This window comes from Salmo trutta, chromosome 3 (assembly GCF_901001165.1).
Source record: "Salmo trutta chromosome 3, fSalTru1.1, whole genome shotgun sequence".
NCBI classification, from domain to species: domain Eukaryota; kingdom Metazoa; phylum Chordata; class Actinopteri; order Salmoniformes; family Salmonidae; genus Salmo; species Salmo trutta.
The window spans coordinates 45,012,056-45,029,579 of record NC_042959.1 but is presented as its reverse complement, the minus strand read 5'-3'; the positions used below and the strand labels follow the sequence as shown (position 1 = coordinate 45,029,579).

General features: G+C 43.0%; 1 protein-coding gene across 1 annotated transcript in view; it reads right to left on the bottom strand.

Moving 5' to 3' along the window:
- LOC115176005 (eukaryotic translation initiation factor 3 subunit E) overlaps positions 1-17,524 on the bottom strand; it is a 46,938-nt gene that overhangs the window by 16,303 nt on the left and 13,111 nt on the right. The window contains exons 4-7 of the mRNA XM_029735723.1: positions 16,819-16,861; positions 14,744-14,848; positions 4,307-4,432; positions 3,808-3,932 (exon numbers count right to left, since the gene is read on the bottom strand). Coding sequence (XP_029591583.1) covers positions 3,808-3,932; positions 4,307-4,432; positions 14,744-14,848; positions 16,819-16,861 — 399 coding nt within the window. The remainder of the gene's footprint in view (positions 1-3,807; positions 3,933-4,306; positions 4,433-14,743; positions 14,849-16,818; positions 16,862-17,524) is intronic.

Here is a 17,524-nt window from a genome sequence, read left to right as displayed (position 1 = left end):
ACTGACCAAATTACATTTCAAGAGGAAGTGGGGTTTCCCTGCCACTTCCGGCTCCTTCACTCAGATTAGGACAGAGAAACATGTTTTTCAGAGCAAGGAGGGAACACCGCAGACGACTGTTTAATTAGTTGAAACAATTACAGGGACAAGTGGGCCTGTGGCACTTATGATGTTGGGGTCTAAAAATCAGCAGTGAGCAGGCGGGCTAGGCGGTGAGCGATCATCCACCTGGTTGGAGAAGCCCCCTTGCCTCTCCTTTTGTAGTTGTCGGACTTAGTGGCAGACCACAACACTCCATGCTCTGTTCCCGATGAACATACGCCTACTCTCTCTCCAGGGGGTCCCCAATAGCAAGCAATACCAGACCTGCCAACCCTGTCCAACTTTTTAGACTACCAGACGAGCGCGGCAAATTGGGAGATTCAACTTGTGCCGAATTGTGCCCCCGCAAGCAGTGTGTGCAGATGGAGTCTGATTGCAATTATAGAATTGTACCAACTCAAGTCTGTAAAAAGGTTGGAATACTTTGACAGCATTACACATATGGTAAAAGTCACCAACAAGATCCAATTAGCAGTGCATACATTTCAAATTTTCGAAATTGATAAAATCTCAAATGTAGTGCAAAGGCATTTTAGAAGCATTTCCTATATAGCTAATACTGGACACATTCATTCTTCATTGCGCAGTCTTCTAAACTCCCGACTCCATTTAATGCCAAGATGTATTTCTTTTTGATAAAACTTTTGTAATGCTTTTTGTGACGTGGATACTAATTACAGTGCATCAGGTTGCGTGATCCTCGTAATGTTAGTTGGAAAATACAACTAACGAGACGCAGAATTAAAAGTATAATCACACTCGCACAAATGCGACCAGTTATTTTTCGTATTTGCATTTAATTTCTTTCACTAGCAAATGCGAGTGAACTGCTGGCACTTCAGAACCCACTGAACGTCTATCTTATGTTCACTAGCGTTAGCTTGAAACAATTAGGGTTTACCTTTCCACAACACACGGAGTCAAAAAGGGATGTGTTAACCTACAGCTGACAAACTCGGTACGTCTGTGTGTTGCAGCTCGAGAACCGGGATGTTAGATTAACACATTGGATTTTAAAATAAACACACACACACAGCTCAAAAAAATAAAGGGAGCACTAAAATAACATCCTAGATCTGAATGAAAGAAATAATCTTATTAAATACTTTTTTCTTTACATAGTTGAATGTGCTGACAACAAAAATCACAAAAAGAATCAATGGAAATTAAATTTATCAACCCATGGATGTCTGGATTTGGAGTCACACTCAAAATTAAAGTGGAAAACCACACTACAAGCTGATCCAACTTTGATGTAATGTCCTTAAAACAAGTCAAAATGAGGCTCAGTAGTGTGTGTGGCCTCCACGTGCCTGTATGACCTCCCTACAACGCCTGGGCATGCTCCTGATGAGGTGGTGGATTGTCTCCTGAGGGATCTCCTCCCAGACCTGGACTAAAGCATCCGCCAACTCCTGGACAGTCTGGTGCAACGTGGCGTTGGTGGATGGAGCGAGACATGATGTCCCAGATGTGCTCAATTGGATTCAGGTCTGGGGAACGGGCGGGCCAGTCCATAGCATCAATGCCTTTCTTTTGCAGGAACTGCTGACACACTCCAACCACATGAGGTCTAGCATTAGGAGGAACCCAGGGCCAACCGCACCAGCATATGGTCTCACGAGGGGTCTGAGGATCTCATCTCGGTACCTAATGGCAGTCAGGCTACCTCTGGCGAGCACATGGAGGGCTGTGCGGTCCCCCAAAGAAATGCCACCCCACACCATGACTGACCCACCGCCAAACCGGTCATGCTGGAGGATGTTGCAGGCAGCAGAACATTCTCCACGGCGTCTCCAGACTCTGTCACGTCTGTCACATGCTCAGTGTGAACCTGCTTTCATCTGTGAAGAGCACAGGGCGCCAGTGGCGAATATGCCAATCTTGGTGTTCTCTGGCAAATGCCAAACGTCCTGCACGGTGTTGGGCTGTAAGCACAACCCCCACCTGTGGACGTCGGGCCCTCATACCACCCTCATGGAGTCTGTTTCTGACCGTTTGAGCAGACACATGCACATTTGTGGCCTGTTGGAGGTCATTTTGCAGGGCTCTGGCAGTGCTCCTCCTGCTCCTCCTTGCACAAAGGCGGAGGTAGCGGTCCTGCTGCTGGGTTGTTGCCCTCCTACGGCCTCCTCCACGTCTCCTGAAGTACTGGCCTGTCTCCTGGTAGCGCCTCCATGCTCTGGACACTACGCTGACAGAAACAGCAAACCTTCTTGCCACAGCTCGCATTGATGTGCCGTCCTGGATGAGCTGCAGAATCATTTCTGCGTACTATTAACTTGGATCTCGTACATAGACAGAATTGCGTAGTTGGTACGCAAAATACGTGCATCTTGGCAGGTCTTCAATCTGGGACTAGCTGCGAGGAAAAAAAGAAATGCAACATTCACCATACCCAATTTAAGGGACCTAATCATTTTGGAGTTTGAGGCAACAACGCTGTACTGGTTGCAGAGGACGCTTCAAAAGAATTGAACCAAGAATTAGAGTTTCAAAATCAAAACGATTTCAACCCAGTGCGTGTGAGTGAGCGTGAATAACGAGGAGAGAGACAGGATAGGAGGGTGGAGATAAGGGGTAGAGGGAGAGATTTCATTGTTCTATCATTCTCAGATGGTCAATGTAAACCAACTGCAAGTGCTTGGATAGCATTACTAAAGTATTCATTTTCCCCCTTTGCACCTACGTCATAGATCCCCTTTGCACCTACATCATAGATCCCATAGACCCTTGAACTCAGTAGAGGTTTTCAATAACAAACTAGGAAGGCCTGATGCAACTTTTGCTGACTGTGGGTAACAGAGGTCAAACATTAAACTAAGGCCTAGCCACTGGTGACCAACTTTGGCCAAAGGAAGTAATGGTCAAGGGGTGAGGGAATGAGGCCAAGCCTCACTGTGGAATTAAGTGGTTTCTTGACTGAAATTGCAAGGCACACAACACTCCCTCAAGTTTGTCCAAACAGATGTTTGTGTGAGTTTTTCATTACTAATTATTGGGCAGCCTTTTCTTCATTAAATTAAAAACTACGTAAAACTCAGAACCAGACATCCCTATCTGCTATGTTGTGGTGGCATGTCATACCTTCAGTTGACTACAATCATCGGTTCAATTACACAAACCAGCAATCATAATGGGGGGATGCATTATAGTTTGTGTGTAAATTCTACGCAGTGCAGAGTTTCCGATCTGCAATACACATGGACTAACTTGCAGCTTCGAGAGTAAATAGACCACACAAAAACAAACGGACTGAAACCACTTAAAAAAATACCCCAAGTAGGTTTTTGAAGCAGCCCCCTTCCCAAAGTTCCTTTTCAAAATCAAGTTAGTCTCATAAAAACGAGTCTACTTTCTCCACAGTTAGCAGGACCTGACCCAGGCGGCTGCCAGCTGAACCACTTTTGGTCTCTCCTGGGCCAGCAGCAAACCTTGGGGCCCAAGGTTCAGCCTTCTACTGTGCCTCTTCTTCAGGGATAATTTTCTTCCATTCTCCCCACCAAGGATGCCAGCAGGCCACATTTGAACAATCACCTCTTGGGTCACTCAAGGGTTTAGTGTGGATCAGTCAAGACACTGCGCCTCAGACTGTAGAGACGGCAGCTTCTCCAGGGCAATACGTTAAGGAGGGTTAGTCATCAGGTCTAAATAAGTCAACAGTGTTTCACAGAACTCCAGTGTGTCAGAGATGAAAATACTTACTGTGGCTGATACAGGAAGAGCTCAATGATGTTGTCTCTGCCTTTGGGGTGGTTAAAGAAGACAAATAGGGACCAGTGGATCAGCCAGGTCCTCTGCTGAAGAGACTGGAGAGGGGAGCTCACCGACTGGACAGGAGAGAGTTGTCATTATTTACTAGTTCTGATTGAGGTGACAATACAGTATACTGTAAGACAATTAAAAAGTTCAGAGTACTTTAAGAACGTGAGGTCTGTTCCCTTTCAAACATTTTCCTTCCAAGCCAGAGCCCGCACCCCTGCGTCCTTCCCAGCTATCCATTCAATAAATATTATATATATATTTTTTAAACTAGATCCACATAACTGCTCCATTTGCAGATCCTCTGGAGTCAGGACTGAAAGGGGGTGGGGCATCAAGCTGCAACAGCGCTTTGCTGAAACCCAAAGCGGTCAATAAGGGAGTCGAATCTATGTAAGGGAATCCAAGTGCAGTGTCAAATTCTGAGAAGTGGGGCATTTACGTTGTTATCGATAGTCTCCCTCAGGCGGGTGAGGTCTTCCATCGCAGCCTCCCAGTTCTGCATCAGGATCTCAGAGGCCAGCTTCCCCCACAGGGAGTTCAGGGCATTCCTGTCTGTGGCCGGGACCTGGGAAAAAAGACATGTCATACTTGTTAGAACATGAAACACAGCATCACCTCAAACAGCAGCAGAACTCAACCCACATGCAAAATGACCAGGCACTGGCAGATCTAATCCTGATAAATGCCTCAGTGTACAAACCGTGTGCTCGCACACACACGCTCAGGGACAGTCTGTGAAGTAGTGGCCATTGCCACCGCCGCTTGGCTTTGGCAAGCAAAACTGTTCGGTGGAGTTACTTTTCTTATTTATACTGGATAAACGGATTAAATTATGTCATCTTGAGGGAATGGGGCTTGACAGAAAGAAATGAATGTTTAGCTTTTTATAAAACCTAATTTGCTGCACTTTGTGATACGGCAACCGCTGCATTGCAGATGTTCTGCGATCCTTTCAGATAACCACTGTAACTAGGAGCACATTTGAAGCACATGTGAGCTTCTCTGTATAATGTGCTAAAACATTGTCACCGTTATTTACTTAATGCTGCAACTCTTGAAAAATGTGCAGGGTGGCCTTGGGAAGACAACACACACATTACTAAAGATGGACCTAGGGAATTTCTGCTTTGGTCCTACTCTCTAGTCAAGAAAGGAATCTCTCATTTAAATTTAGCTCTGCCTAGTTCAAGCTACCACCTTGGTCCCCTTGGTTGTGACGTTTCTGGGGCAGGGTCAGCAGGTCAAAGGTCAGCTTGTCTGTGACATCTCCATACCACAATTACATGGGTCAGATTCTATCGAAAAAGGAAATGGTTGAAGAAACCTTGAGTTCACAACTCTGGATGCAGATATTACTCCTTTAAAAATACCTCCATTGGATATTTAAATAAGCAGTTGCAATTGGAAAGAACACTGAAGATATCCCCGCAAAATGAGAGTAGATGGAGGGGAGGGCACATCTAGCATCGTCGAGGGAATACCCCATTGCTGTTCCTCAGACCTCCGGTCAATCCCCTCTTGCTGAAAACCATCTGGTCTTCTGCCCCTCTCTGAATGGACTTTAATGAAGTGTGTATGCTGCTACTACTTCTGGTGGTGGTAATGCACAATGTCTGATAACTTTGATTAACAAGGCTACAAGGAGAAGCATGCAGTAGAGGCAGAGTTATCAAAATGTCTATCACTTGGAGTTCACCAACAACGGAGGTCCTGCTCCAGCCACAGAAACCTTGATGCACTGTGACCAGCAACAGCCTGGGTTTCCCAACACCATCTGGGAGGTGTTCATAATTTACGCCGAGCCAGGGTAATCCGTCTAGTCTAGATAAATGACAGTGTTCGGATGCTTGACTTGATGGAAAAGGGCATCAAAGAAATCTGTTAATGCCCTTAGGAAATCAAGCTTTTCAAAAAACAGTCCTAACCAGGTAAAATGCTTTTCCAAAGTCTATGCCTGGTACATTGCCAGAACACTTAATTTCAGTTTGCTGTACAAACTGCATGTCTTTGAGAGGAACATTTCAATAACTCCTACAGCTTTTTTCAAGCATGTTAAAATATAATTATAATACATCTCCTACCATTAACACAAAAGGAAACCAATCATGCTAACTATAAAGTCTTAATTACAACTATTCCATTATCACAGGCTAAATGCATTAATATATGAAATGATGCTAACAAGAAACAGTTGAGGGAATAGCCATCCTCAAAGTCAAGAGTTGATGTTTATTTATTTTTTTACCTTTATTTAACTAGGCAAGTCCGTTAAGAACAAATTCTTATTTACAATGACGGTCAACACCGGCCAAACCTGGACCAATTGTGTGCCACCCTAAGGCGGCTTAATCAAAGCTAGGCCTCCACCCTATGGCTCATGGGAACCGCCAGCCCACAGTAGCTTATGATAAACACCAAACGCAGTCAGTGACAAGAGCCAACCAGGAAGTGAGGGCAGTGTCTGCTTTAAGGCCACAGAAACCTAAAGGCAACCCACCACACTCCCTTCTTTCAGACAGCCAGCAGAGTGGACTGTGAGACTAGAATAATCCATAGGTGGAGACGGAAACCAGCTGGGATTTCTTAGTAATTGAGAAAAACATTATCAAGATAAAGGATTCATATATATTTATATTACATACAACAGATAGGTGCAATTAAATGTTGTTTTACAAGGTCAGACATAGCAGAACAGCACCCCTGGAGCAAATTGTGGTGCCTTGCTCAAGGGCACATAAATTTACCTTGTCGGGTCACGTATTTCAATGAGCGACCTTCCGGTTAGCGGCCCATCGCTCTAACCGCTAGGTTACCTGCTAGGCTACATGAAGACTTTATTAGGCTACACAGTAACTTTTAAATGAACTGCTACATTAAAAGGGTGACCGGTGGAAAAGAATACTGGTAGGAAAAAACAAGTGGGGAAAGTCAGCGGCATGGTAGTCTTCTAGAGTCAAACACACAAAGAGGGGCAGAAGGTCATTCATCCACTCACAACAGTGGAGTTCTTTGATTAAAAACAAAACTTGGGACTGCTTTAAATTACCTCATAAGATTAAGCATTATAACTTAGGAGAAAAGCCAGCCACGGTGCCAATTTAAACGTTGTCGTTTCATCAACAACAAAAAAACTAGAAAAAAAGGTTTGTTTGTGGTTTCTTCTGCCTTGGAAGTCCCTGCCTGCTAGGTTTGGCCAATCTCCATGTCATTATGGCAGCTTTCTAGACACTGCCTGGCATTCACTAGTGGCCACGCAACAATAGTTTCAATACCAGGGTTTTTCCAGCAGTTACCTAGAGTTTCCATTTGTTGGCGAAAAGGGGCACATTTTCACCGACTGACCAGCAACAATAAATTTACTGTGCTGAAGAGCCGTCGGGAAATTCAATCTTTATTCGCAACATCCAATACCTACATTCAATGATGCTATGAATAAGTTGCTCTTTTCGCGCTACGCCACACTGTAACAGAACCCGAGGCCTGGATTTTGCAAGCCTGGCTTCCTCTGTTTAATTGACTGGCTTTCCCACGTTTGATGACTTACAGAGCCTCACCTCTACCTTACAGGGGCAGTCAGAAAATGGGAGGTCCACAACAATGGGGGGGTAAATTATTATTATTATTTCTTACAAAAAAAAAAACAAAGAGCCTTCGAGGAGTCAGCAGCTAACTGGTAACAGTAACTGCCCTGGCTGAAATTTAAAATGAGGGGCTAATGATTTGAGGAGTAAACCATAAACAACTGTGCGGAGAGGGAGCGCATCAATTGCATGCTTTTGATGTGGGGGGGGGGGGGGGGGGGGTTGCTCATGTTTAATCAAGAGCTGCCATCATCTGGTCTTCAATGTCTCTCGCTAGCATACTTAAATGTGAGTGCATCACATAGAATCAATCAAATAAAAAATAAATAAAAGAGCCCAACTGCTTTGGGTTAAGAGGCTGTTTACAGAGAGTAGGGCTCGTTGTTCAGAGTCTCTGATAAGCCTGTTTTCGAGAGAGGACACCAGCATCACCAATGTGCATGACTAGCCACAGACATCTTCACGACAGAGGGAGAGTATCAAATGTCAATTAAAATGGGAAACCTAAGTTGGTTGTAATATTTGTCATTCTGATGAACATGTAAAGTGTTGATTTTATTCTTTGCATTCTTGCATTCTTTGGCACAAGTCTTTCCTATACCGCAGAGCTCAAATGAGGACAGCCGCAACCCAAAAAATAAAACAATTGAATAAGACTTGGAAAACACTGGTTGTGCTTGTTTGGTTGGAGGAATTACAAGACACAGAGATGAAATGGTAAACCCTGGCTTTGGAGAAACAATGGCGAAATCTACCACCAAAAACATAGGCAAGTTTGAGCATCAAACTTGCAAAAAGATTCGCAAAAAAACAACATTGTTTCCCCTTTCAAAAGCGTGACCATAAAGATATAAAAACACACACCTCAGGCTAAAAGCACCAACACTGGGTCTGGTGGTACCAACAGTAGAAATTAACCTCATTGGCCAATATATTATTTTTGTTTGGAAATTAGGTTAGACGCCAAGGCTTTCTGAAAAACATTAGGTGACTTAACTTGTTAAAGTCAAAGATAGCACAAAAGGTCAGCTGAGCATTCAGACCTAGAGTAGCCCTTACAAGTCACTGGTCCTGGAGAGAGACTAACAAAGGCAGCATTGAAGATCTGGTGGCACCTTCCACTGAGGTCACAGGCTGTCCATTCCCAGGACTTATCTAGTGTTACACCACTCTATTGTGACACAAAACACTCCTCTGGCCTCCCCTCTCAGTCAGGTTACCACCTCTCTTGGCCTAAGAGGTTTCCAACTCTATACAGCAGTGCACACAGTCCTACTGCACCTTGCCCATTCTCTGTGTAGTTCATCTTTCACTGATTTCTGATGGCAGCAGAAGAGAAGCCACAAACACCAGCGCAATGATCCCTTTGTTCAGAGGAAATAAGATGTACGCATGTACTTTCAGTGAACTGTAATTACCATCCACCCCAACCCTGTTTGGTATTACCTGATTTCCAAAGTATTTCATTGCTAGTGAAAATGATTTAATCCCTGCTCCATGCACCGCGGACTCTCATATGTTAGACAAAACAACAAAAATAAAATACTGTGTATAGCCACACAGGTCGAGAAAAACAATGGAATTAGCTGCAAAACATTAAAAACTAGCAATGTTAACGGTTAACTGAAAATACATTTGACCGGTCAAGCTCAGTCTATAGGTTAAATTGCATAATTTAGTGGAATTAAATTGGCACCGCATACAGAGGATAGTTAGAGTGGAATATTACCTCGCAGCGCCTCAAACAGCTGGTTGCCGCTTGAAGCGAAATTCAGACATTTAGAAATGTACATTAAACAGCATTGTATTTTGTGTTGGCCACGTCATTTTACAGTTTGGAACGAATTAACCGGGGTTAGTTAGTAGGCAAAAAAATGTACATCCCCAATTCAAAAACAAGATGGGCCGAAATGAGTGGACTTTGTAAATGTATAGCCTAACTGGTATGCTAGTTCTTTGTTTAGTAAACCTGTTCTCTCAGTCAGTAGATTCTATATTTGAGTGCACCTATTGTATGCATGTACGCATGTATGCATGTATAGTGAGGGAAAAAAGTATTTGATCCCCTGCAGATTCTGTACGTTTGCCCACTGACAAAGAAATGATCAGTTTATAATTTTAATGGTAGGTTTATTTGAACAGTGAGAGACAGAATAACAACAAAAAAATCCAGAAAAACGCATGTCAAAGATGTTATAAAATGATTTGCATTTTAAATGAGGGAAATAAGTATTTGACCCCTTCTCAATCAGAAAGATTTCTGGCTCCCAGGTGTCTTTTATACAGGTAACGAGCTGAGATTAGGAGCACACTCTTAACCTGTTAGGGTATAGGGGGCAGTATTTTCACGGCTGGATAAAAAAATGTACCCGATTTAATCTGGTTACTAATCCTACCCAGTAACTAGAATATGCATATACTTATTATATATGGATAGAAAACACCCTAAAGTTTCTAAAACTGTTTGAATGGTGTCTGTGAGTATAACAGAACTCATTTGGCAGGCAAAACCCTGAGACAGATTCTGACAGGAAGTGGATACCTGATGTGTTGAATTGACTTTAAACCTATGCCATTGAAAAACAAAGGGGCTGAGGAATATTTTGGCACTTCCTATTGCTTCCACTAGATGTCACCAGCCTTTACAAAGTGTTTTGAGTCTTCTACAGTGAGATCTGACCGAATAAGAGCCATGGAACGGTGATGGCCCATTAGACACCTGGCGCGCGAGTTCATGTTGGGTACTCTCGTTCCGAAACATTTTAAAAGAGAACCCAATCGTCCGCCTTGAATTTTATTCATGTTCTGGTTAAAAAAGGCCCTAATGATTTATGCGATACAACGTTTGACATGTTTGAACGAACGTAAATATATTTTTTCCGTTCGTGAAGTGAAGTGATGTCCGGCTGGCTTAGATCATGTGCTAACAACACAGAGCTTTTTGGACATAAATGATGAGCTTTTTGGAACAAAACTACATTCGTTATGGACCTGGGATTCCTGGAAGTGACATCTGATGAAGAGAATCAAAAGGTAATGGATTATTTACATAGTATTTTCGATCTCTCCAACATGGCGGTTAGTCTGTATCGCAAAGCGTATTTTTCTGGGCGCAGTGCTCAGATTATTGCAAAGTGTGATTTCCCAGTAAGGTTATTTTTAAATCTGGCAAGTCGATTGCGTTCAAGAGATGTAAATCTATAATTCTTTGAATGACAATATAATATTTTACCAATGTTTTCTAATATTAATTAATTATTTTGTTGTGATGACTTGACTGCCGGTATTGGAGGGAAACGATTTCCTGAACATCAACGCCATAGTAAAACGCTGTTTTTGGATATAAATATGAACTTGATAGAACTAAAAATGCATGCATTGTCTAACATAATGTCCTAGGAGTGTCATCTGATGGAGATTGTAAAAGGTTAGTGCATAATTTTAGCTGATTTTATGGTTTTGGTGACGCCTGTCTTTGAATTGACAATACAGTACACACAGCTATTGTCAATGTACTCTCCTAACATAACCTAACTTTATGCTTTCGCAATAAAACCTTTTTGAAATCGGAAAACGTGATTAGATTAAGGAGATGTTTATCTTTCAAAGGTTGTAAGATAGTTGTATGTTTGAGAAATTTGAATTTTGACATTTATTTGGTTTCAAATTTGCCGCTCTTGAAATGCACCTGCTGTTGATAGCGTGCGCCACAGGTGGCATGCTAACGTCCCACATAGCCCCAAGAAGTTAAAGGGAGTGCTCCTAGTCTCAGCTTGTTACCTGTATAAAAGACACCTGTCCACAGAAGCAATCAATCAGATTCCAAACTCTCCACCATGGCCAAGACCAAAGAGCTCTCCAAGGATGTCAGGGACAAGATTGTATACCTACACAAGGCTGGAATGGGCTACAAGACCAGCGCCAAGCAGCTTGATGAGAAGGAGACAACAGTTGGTGCGATTATTCGCAAATGGAAGAAACACAAAAGAACTGTCAATCTCCCTCGGCCTGGGGCTCCATGCAAGATCTCACCTCGTGGAGTTGCAATACTCATGAGAACGGTGAGGAATCAGCCCAGAACTACACGGGAGGATCTTGTCAATGATCTCAAGGCAGCTGGGACCATAGTCACCAAGAAAACAATTGGTAAGACACTACGCCGTGAAGGACTGAAATCCTGCAGCGCCCGCAAGGTCCCCCTGCTCAAGAAAGCACATATTACATGCCAGTCTGAAGTTTGCCAATGAACATCTGAATGATTCAGAGGACAACAACTGGTGAAAGTGTTGTGGTCAGATGAGAGGAGGAGGAGGAATGCTGCCTATGACCCCAAGAACACCATCCCCACCGTCAAACATGGAGGTGGAAACATTATGCTTTGGGGGTGTTTTTCTGCTAAGGTGACAGGACAACTTCACCTCATCAAAGGGACGATAGACGGGGCCATGTACCGTCAAATCTTGGGTGAGAACCTCCTTCCCTCAGCCAGGGCATTGAAAATTGGTTGTGGATGGGTATTCCAGCATGACAATGACCCAAAACACACGGCCAAGGCAACAAAGGAGTGGCTCAAGAAGAAGCACATTAACCTGTTTGGGATAGGGGGCAGTATTGAGAATTTTGGAAAAAATATGTGCCCATTTTTAACTGCCTCCTACACCAACTCAGAAGCTAGAATATGCATATTATTGTTCAGGTTTGGATAGAAAACTCTGAATTTTCTAAAACTGTTTGAATGGTGTCTGTGAGTATAAGAGAACTCCTATGGCAGGCAAAAACCTGACAAGGTTTCATGCAGGAAGTACCCTGTCTGACAAGGAGTCATGCGTCTTGCATCTGTTTATTGAAAAGTAAGGATCTTAGCTGTAACGTGACAATTCCCAGGGCTCCGATAGGCTCTCAGAACCCGGGAAATACCTGAAGGTTGACGAGGCAGCCTCAGGCTGAAACACATTATCGCCTTTGGTAAGTGGCGGATCAGAGGACCTTTGAATGAGGCGCATGCACGATTCGCTCCTGAGGATAAATTTATTTTGGCTGTTTAGGCTCAATGCATATTCCCGGTCGGAATATTATCGCTTTTCTACGAGATAAATGGCATAAAAATTGGTTTTAAACAGCGGTTGACATGCTTTGAAGTACGGTAATGGAATATTTAGAAATTTTTTGTCACGCCAATGCGCCATGCGCGAGACCGTGATGTAGCATTCTGATAGTGTCTAGAACTCACGAACAAAACGTCGCTGTTTGGATATAACGATGGATTATTTGGGACCAAACCAACATTTGTTATTGAAGTAGAAGTCCTGGCAGTGTATTCTGACAAAGAACAAGCAAGGTAAGAACATTTTTCTTATAGGAAATGTGATTTTGGTGGAGGCTGACCTGGGTGGGTATCTAAATAGCTAGCCCTGTGATGCCGGGCTATGTACTTAGATTATTGCAAAATGTGCTTCATCCGAAAAGCTATTTTAAAATCGGACATATCGAGTGCATAGAGGAGTAATGTATCTATAATTCTTAAAATAATTGTTATGCTTTTTGTGAACGTTTATCGTGAGTAATTTAGCAAACTGTTAGTAAATTCCCCGGAAGTTTGCGGGGGTTATGCTTTTTCTGAACGTCACATGCTAATGGAAAAAGCTGTTTTTTGATATAAATATGAACTTGATTGAACAGACATGCATGTATTGTATAACACAATGTCCTAGGTGTGTCATCTGATGAAGATCATAAAAGGTTAGTGCTGCATTTAGCTGTGGTTTGGGTTTATGTGACATGATATGCTAGCTTGAAAAATGGGTGTCTGATTATTTCTGGCTGGGCACTCTGCTGACATAATCTAATGTTTTGCTTTCGTTGTAAAGCCTTTTTGAAATCGGACAGTGGGGTTAGATTAACGAGATTCTTGTCTTTAAATAGCTGTAAAATAGTCATATGTTTGAGAAATTGAAGTAATAGTATTTCTAACGATTCAAAAATCGCGCCACTGGATTTCAGTGGCTGTTACGTAGGTGTGACGAGTTCGTCCCACATGCGCCAGAGAGGTTAAGGTCCTGGAGTGGCCTAGCCAGTCTCCAGACCTTAATCCCATCGAAAATCTGTGGAGGGAGCTGAAGGTTCGAGTTGCCAAATGTCAGCCTCGAAACCTTAATGACTTGGAGAAGATCTGCAAAGAGGAGTGGGACAAAATCCCTCCTGAGATGTGTGTAAACCTGGTGGCCAACTACAAGAAACGTCTGACCTCTGATTGCCAACAAGGGTTTTGCCACCAAGTACTAAGTCATGTTTTGCAGAGGGGTCAAATACTTATTTCCCTCATTAAAATGCAAATCATTTTATAACATTTTTGACATGCGTTTTTCTGGATTTCTTTGTTATTCTGTCGCTCACTGTTCAAATAACCCTACCATTAAAATTAGACTGATAATTTCTTTGTCAGTGGGCAAATGTACAAAATCAGCAGGGGATCAAATACTTTTCCCCCCCTCACTGTATGTATGTATGTATGTATGCATGCATTCGACACTTTTTCGAAGCCCACCAGAACACGTTACATAACTCATAAGCCTGACAAGGAGCTATCTGGCTTCAAATCAATAAGTCGTCCACTGCAGCCCGCGCAGCGAGAGGACTAAAGAAAGATTATGAAGTCTGCTGCTGAACACTTGGCACAGTAAAAGAAAAATAATCCTACCCTTGTCCTTGAACGTCAGCTCATCCTAATACTGAAGACGTGTGGAGAATTGAATGAGAGAATGACGGCAGCTTTTCACATGCAATTAACTGAGGGGGTTCTCTTCCACGTGCTAGCCCTTTGAAAAATGAAAGAACCCTGGCCAAACAACCGAGCAGTGAAGTAGGAAATTCAATTTTTCATAAAACGCGTTGAGCCAAAGAAGTATACATCAACGGAAACATTGTCTAATTCCAAAAATGCAATGTTAAGTGGATGTATACTGCTCATAATTTATGGCGCTTGACACTGTCCACAGCTGGAAAAATCACATAAAATGGGAGTCGTTCCTGAGAAACTAATACTTCTTAATGAAGCTTCAATCATCGTTCGTTTGCCCTTAAAGAGCTTGCTAATATAAAGCACTGCCCAATAGTGTCCATTTGTCAGTGGTCCAGTTTTTATTCCAAAAACTACTGATGAAGTTAAGGGTACAAATCTGTAATATCAACAAAAAAAAAGTCTCTAGATCTATTAACTTGCTGTGAACATCTAGTATCCAAGGTCCCCAGTTTGATATTTCATAAGAGTACACTGAAATGAGGGGTACTCGACTTACCAGGACACGGAAGAAGTAGAGGTACTCGGCAGCCCCAGAGTAGTTTCCACACTCGTACTGGAACTTGGCATATCTGTACAAAGTGTCCAGGTACTCCTGACGGAACTGGAAGAGAAAAAGGCCGGATCAATGGTTTCGTCCAATAACTATTCAGAGAATAGACACCAGCAATTATTTATTTGATGACCATATTGTCAGCTTTCTCACAGGCATAATGTAAGATTATAGTCCAAGATGAGAACCGTGGTGTTATATCCAGTCAATGCCAGACCACCCCACTGGGAACAGAGTGGCTGACCTAAGGAGGGCAATTCTAGAATTGTGTTCAATTTCACAGCCCATTCTGTTTGATTACCATCACTAATCATTGGGGTGAGCATGTAGCCTAGCAGTTCATATCTGTATTTATTATGGATCCCCATTAGCTGCTGCCTAGACCATTTACACAAGTGGGAGGGTTGCTGGTTCGAATCCCTGCTCAGATGGTAAAACATGGGGCAGAGTGCACAGTCAACCAGAGGTTTGCTGGTAACATCCTAGATACTGTTTTCTGCTGTTGTGCACTTGAGCAATTTCAGTGTGTAATTGTGTGTACAAGTAGCTCCATGTCAACATCCCATACGGAATGTCACAACATTACATTTACATTTTAGTCATTTAGCAGATGCTCTTATCCAGAGCGATTTACAGTAGTGAATGCATACATTTCATACAATCAAACCCACAACCCTAGCGTTGCAAACACCATGCTCTACCAACTGAGCCACACGGGACCACATGTAGGCCTATTTACTTGTGTCACCTGTGGCTATTTGGGAAAAGCCTTCAACAACCGACCTGAGCCCTATACTACGGATAAGGTATGAGGAGTCAACTTTGGTCAAGTCTGAGTTCAACTTGAGATAAATGGTACCAAAGTGGCTAACCTTTTAGCCAAGAAACATTTCTATGAGTACAAATCCTTCAGAACTAACCTGCTCTGGGGCAGGCTAACTCAGAGCCAACTCCACTTCCCTGTGGCTCAGTTGGTAGAGCATGGTGTGTGCAACGCCAGGGTTGTGGGTTCGATTCCCACGGGGGCCAGTACAAAAAAAATAAAAAATAAAAAATGCATGAAATGAAATGTATTCACTACTGTAAGTCGCTCTGGATAAGCGCTTCTGCTAAAATGAAAAAAAAAAACAAAAAAAAAAAAAAAGTACATTTATCCTGAATCTCCCTCCCTCTCGCAAGAGTTATCATCCCCATCATTTTAGGAAAACATATTAAATATTTTATTAATAAGTGCTGTCTCAAAATTATATGAACTCTAACTCAGTAAAATACTTTAAATTGTTGCATGTTGTGTTTATATTTATGTTCAGTACACACAACTGTAGCAATGATAAATTACCATTGGGTGGTGGGGGTAGGGGAACAGTACGTTGGGGAATGTCCATAGGGGCACAGCAGGTGGGAGAGAGAAGTGAAAATAAAAAAATATCTTTACGCCGTAACAATGCTCAATGTCCATTGGGTGGGTGGGGGCCGGGTACATGTTCATGGGGGGGTAGAATATGAATGAACGGTACACTCCTGCTAACTCCGGACATATCACAGCGCGCTGACGTCAGTTTGGGAACCGAGGTGAGTCTCAGACGCAGTGTGGCTTTGACAGGCAGTGGTTGCGAGCCGTTGCGAGCCGCTGCGAAGCGGAGGGAGACCGCCCTTTCCCACAGCCGAGTGGCCTTCACACTGCTGAGGTGCATTGAGGACAGAGTGCAGGTCAGCGGGATGCCAGGATTCTGGGGGGAGGGGGGGGGTCACGCCAAATATAGACACCCAGCATTTTTGCGGGTAGACCAATGTGTCTCGAGCTGTTCTGTATATTCTTAACAATTCACCACAGACTGTAAAATGTCCAGTTTCTTCGGCAAGTTGTAAAGCTAAAAAATAAAAAAGTTAAAGTTTTGGGAAGTCATTACGTCTCCCTGCTTGGGCCTTCCCGTCCCCCCTTCCCTAAATAGCGGGTTCACACAGGAGTTATGAGAAATGCAGTTTAGAAGTGAACCTTCAGCAAAGCGGTCCAAACTTACGCTGTGTTTCTCCGCCAGATAGTTAAAAAGGGCCTGTCCATCCCTGAAAGAAAAAGAATTTCACAGTTAGTGGCCTTGTTTCATTAGAGTTGGCTGATGCAGGTTGGGTGTTGAGCCCCATTCAGGCGTACTTTTTCCAATTTCTGGACTGTAGCAGGTCTAGAGTTCAGGGCAAATCAAGGGCCTTTCATTTTCAAAACAGTTTGAGCTGCACCTTTATACTTCAAGAGTCTGACAGGGAAGTAAAAGCACTTTTATTGTGTGTGAACATTCACAGGCTGTTTAAAACATTCATCACTGACACCATTAAACACATGGTCCAACAACATTTAGGGGGAAGATCAATCTGACTTTACAAAACTGGACTTGCAGCCATAGATTATGACTCCAAATAAATATGGTTTTATATAACATAAACAGTCACCTTTCATGTCTACACAGGGGAGGCATCAAAAATACACACTACATGACCATAATTATGTGGAAACATGCTCAACAAACATCTCTTTCCAAAATCACAGGCATATAGGAGTTGGTCCCCCATTTGCTGCTACAACAGCCTCCACTCTTCTGGGAAGGCTTTCCACTTAATGTTCAGCCACAAGAGATTTAGTGAGGTCGGGCACTGATGTTGGGCAATTAGGCCTGGCACGCAGTTGACGTTCCAATTCATCTCAAAGGTGTTCGATGGGGCTGAAGTCAGTGC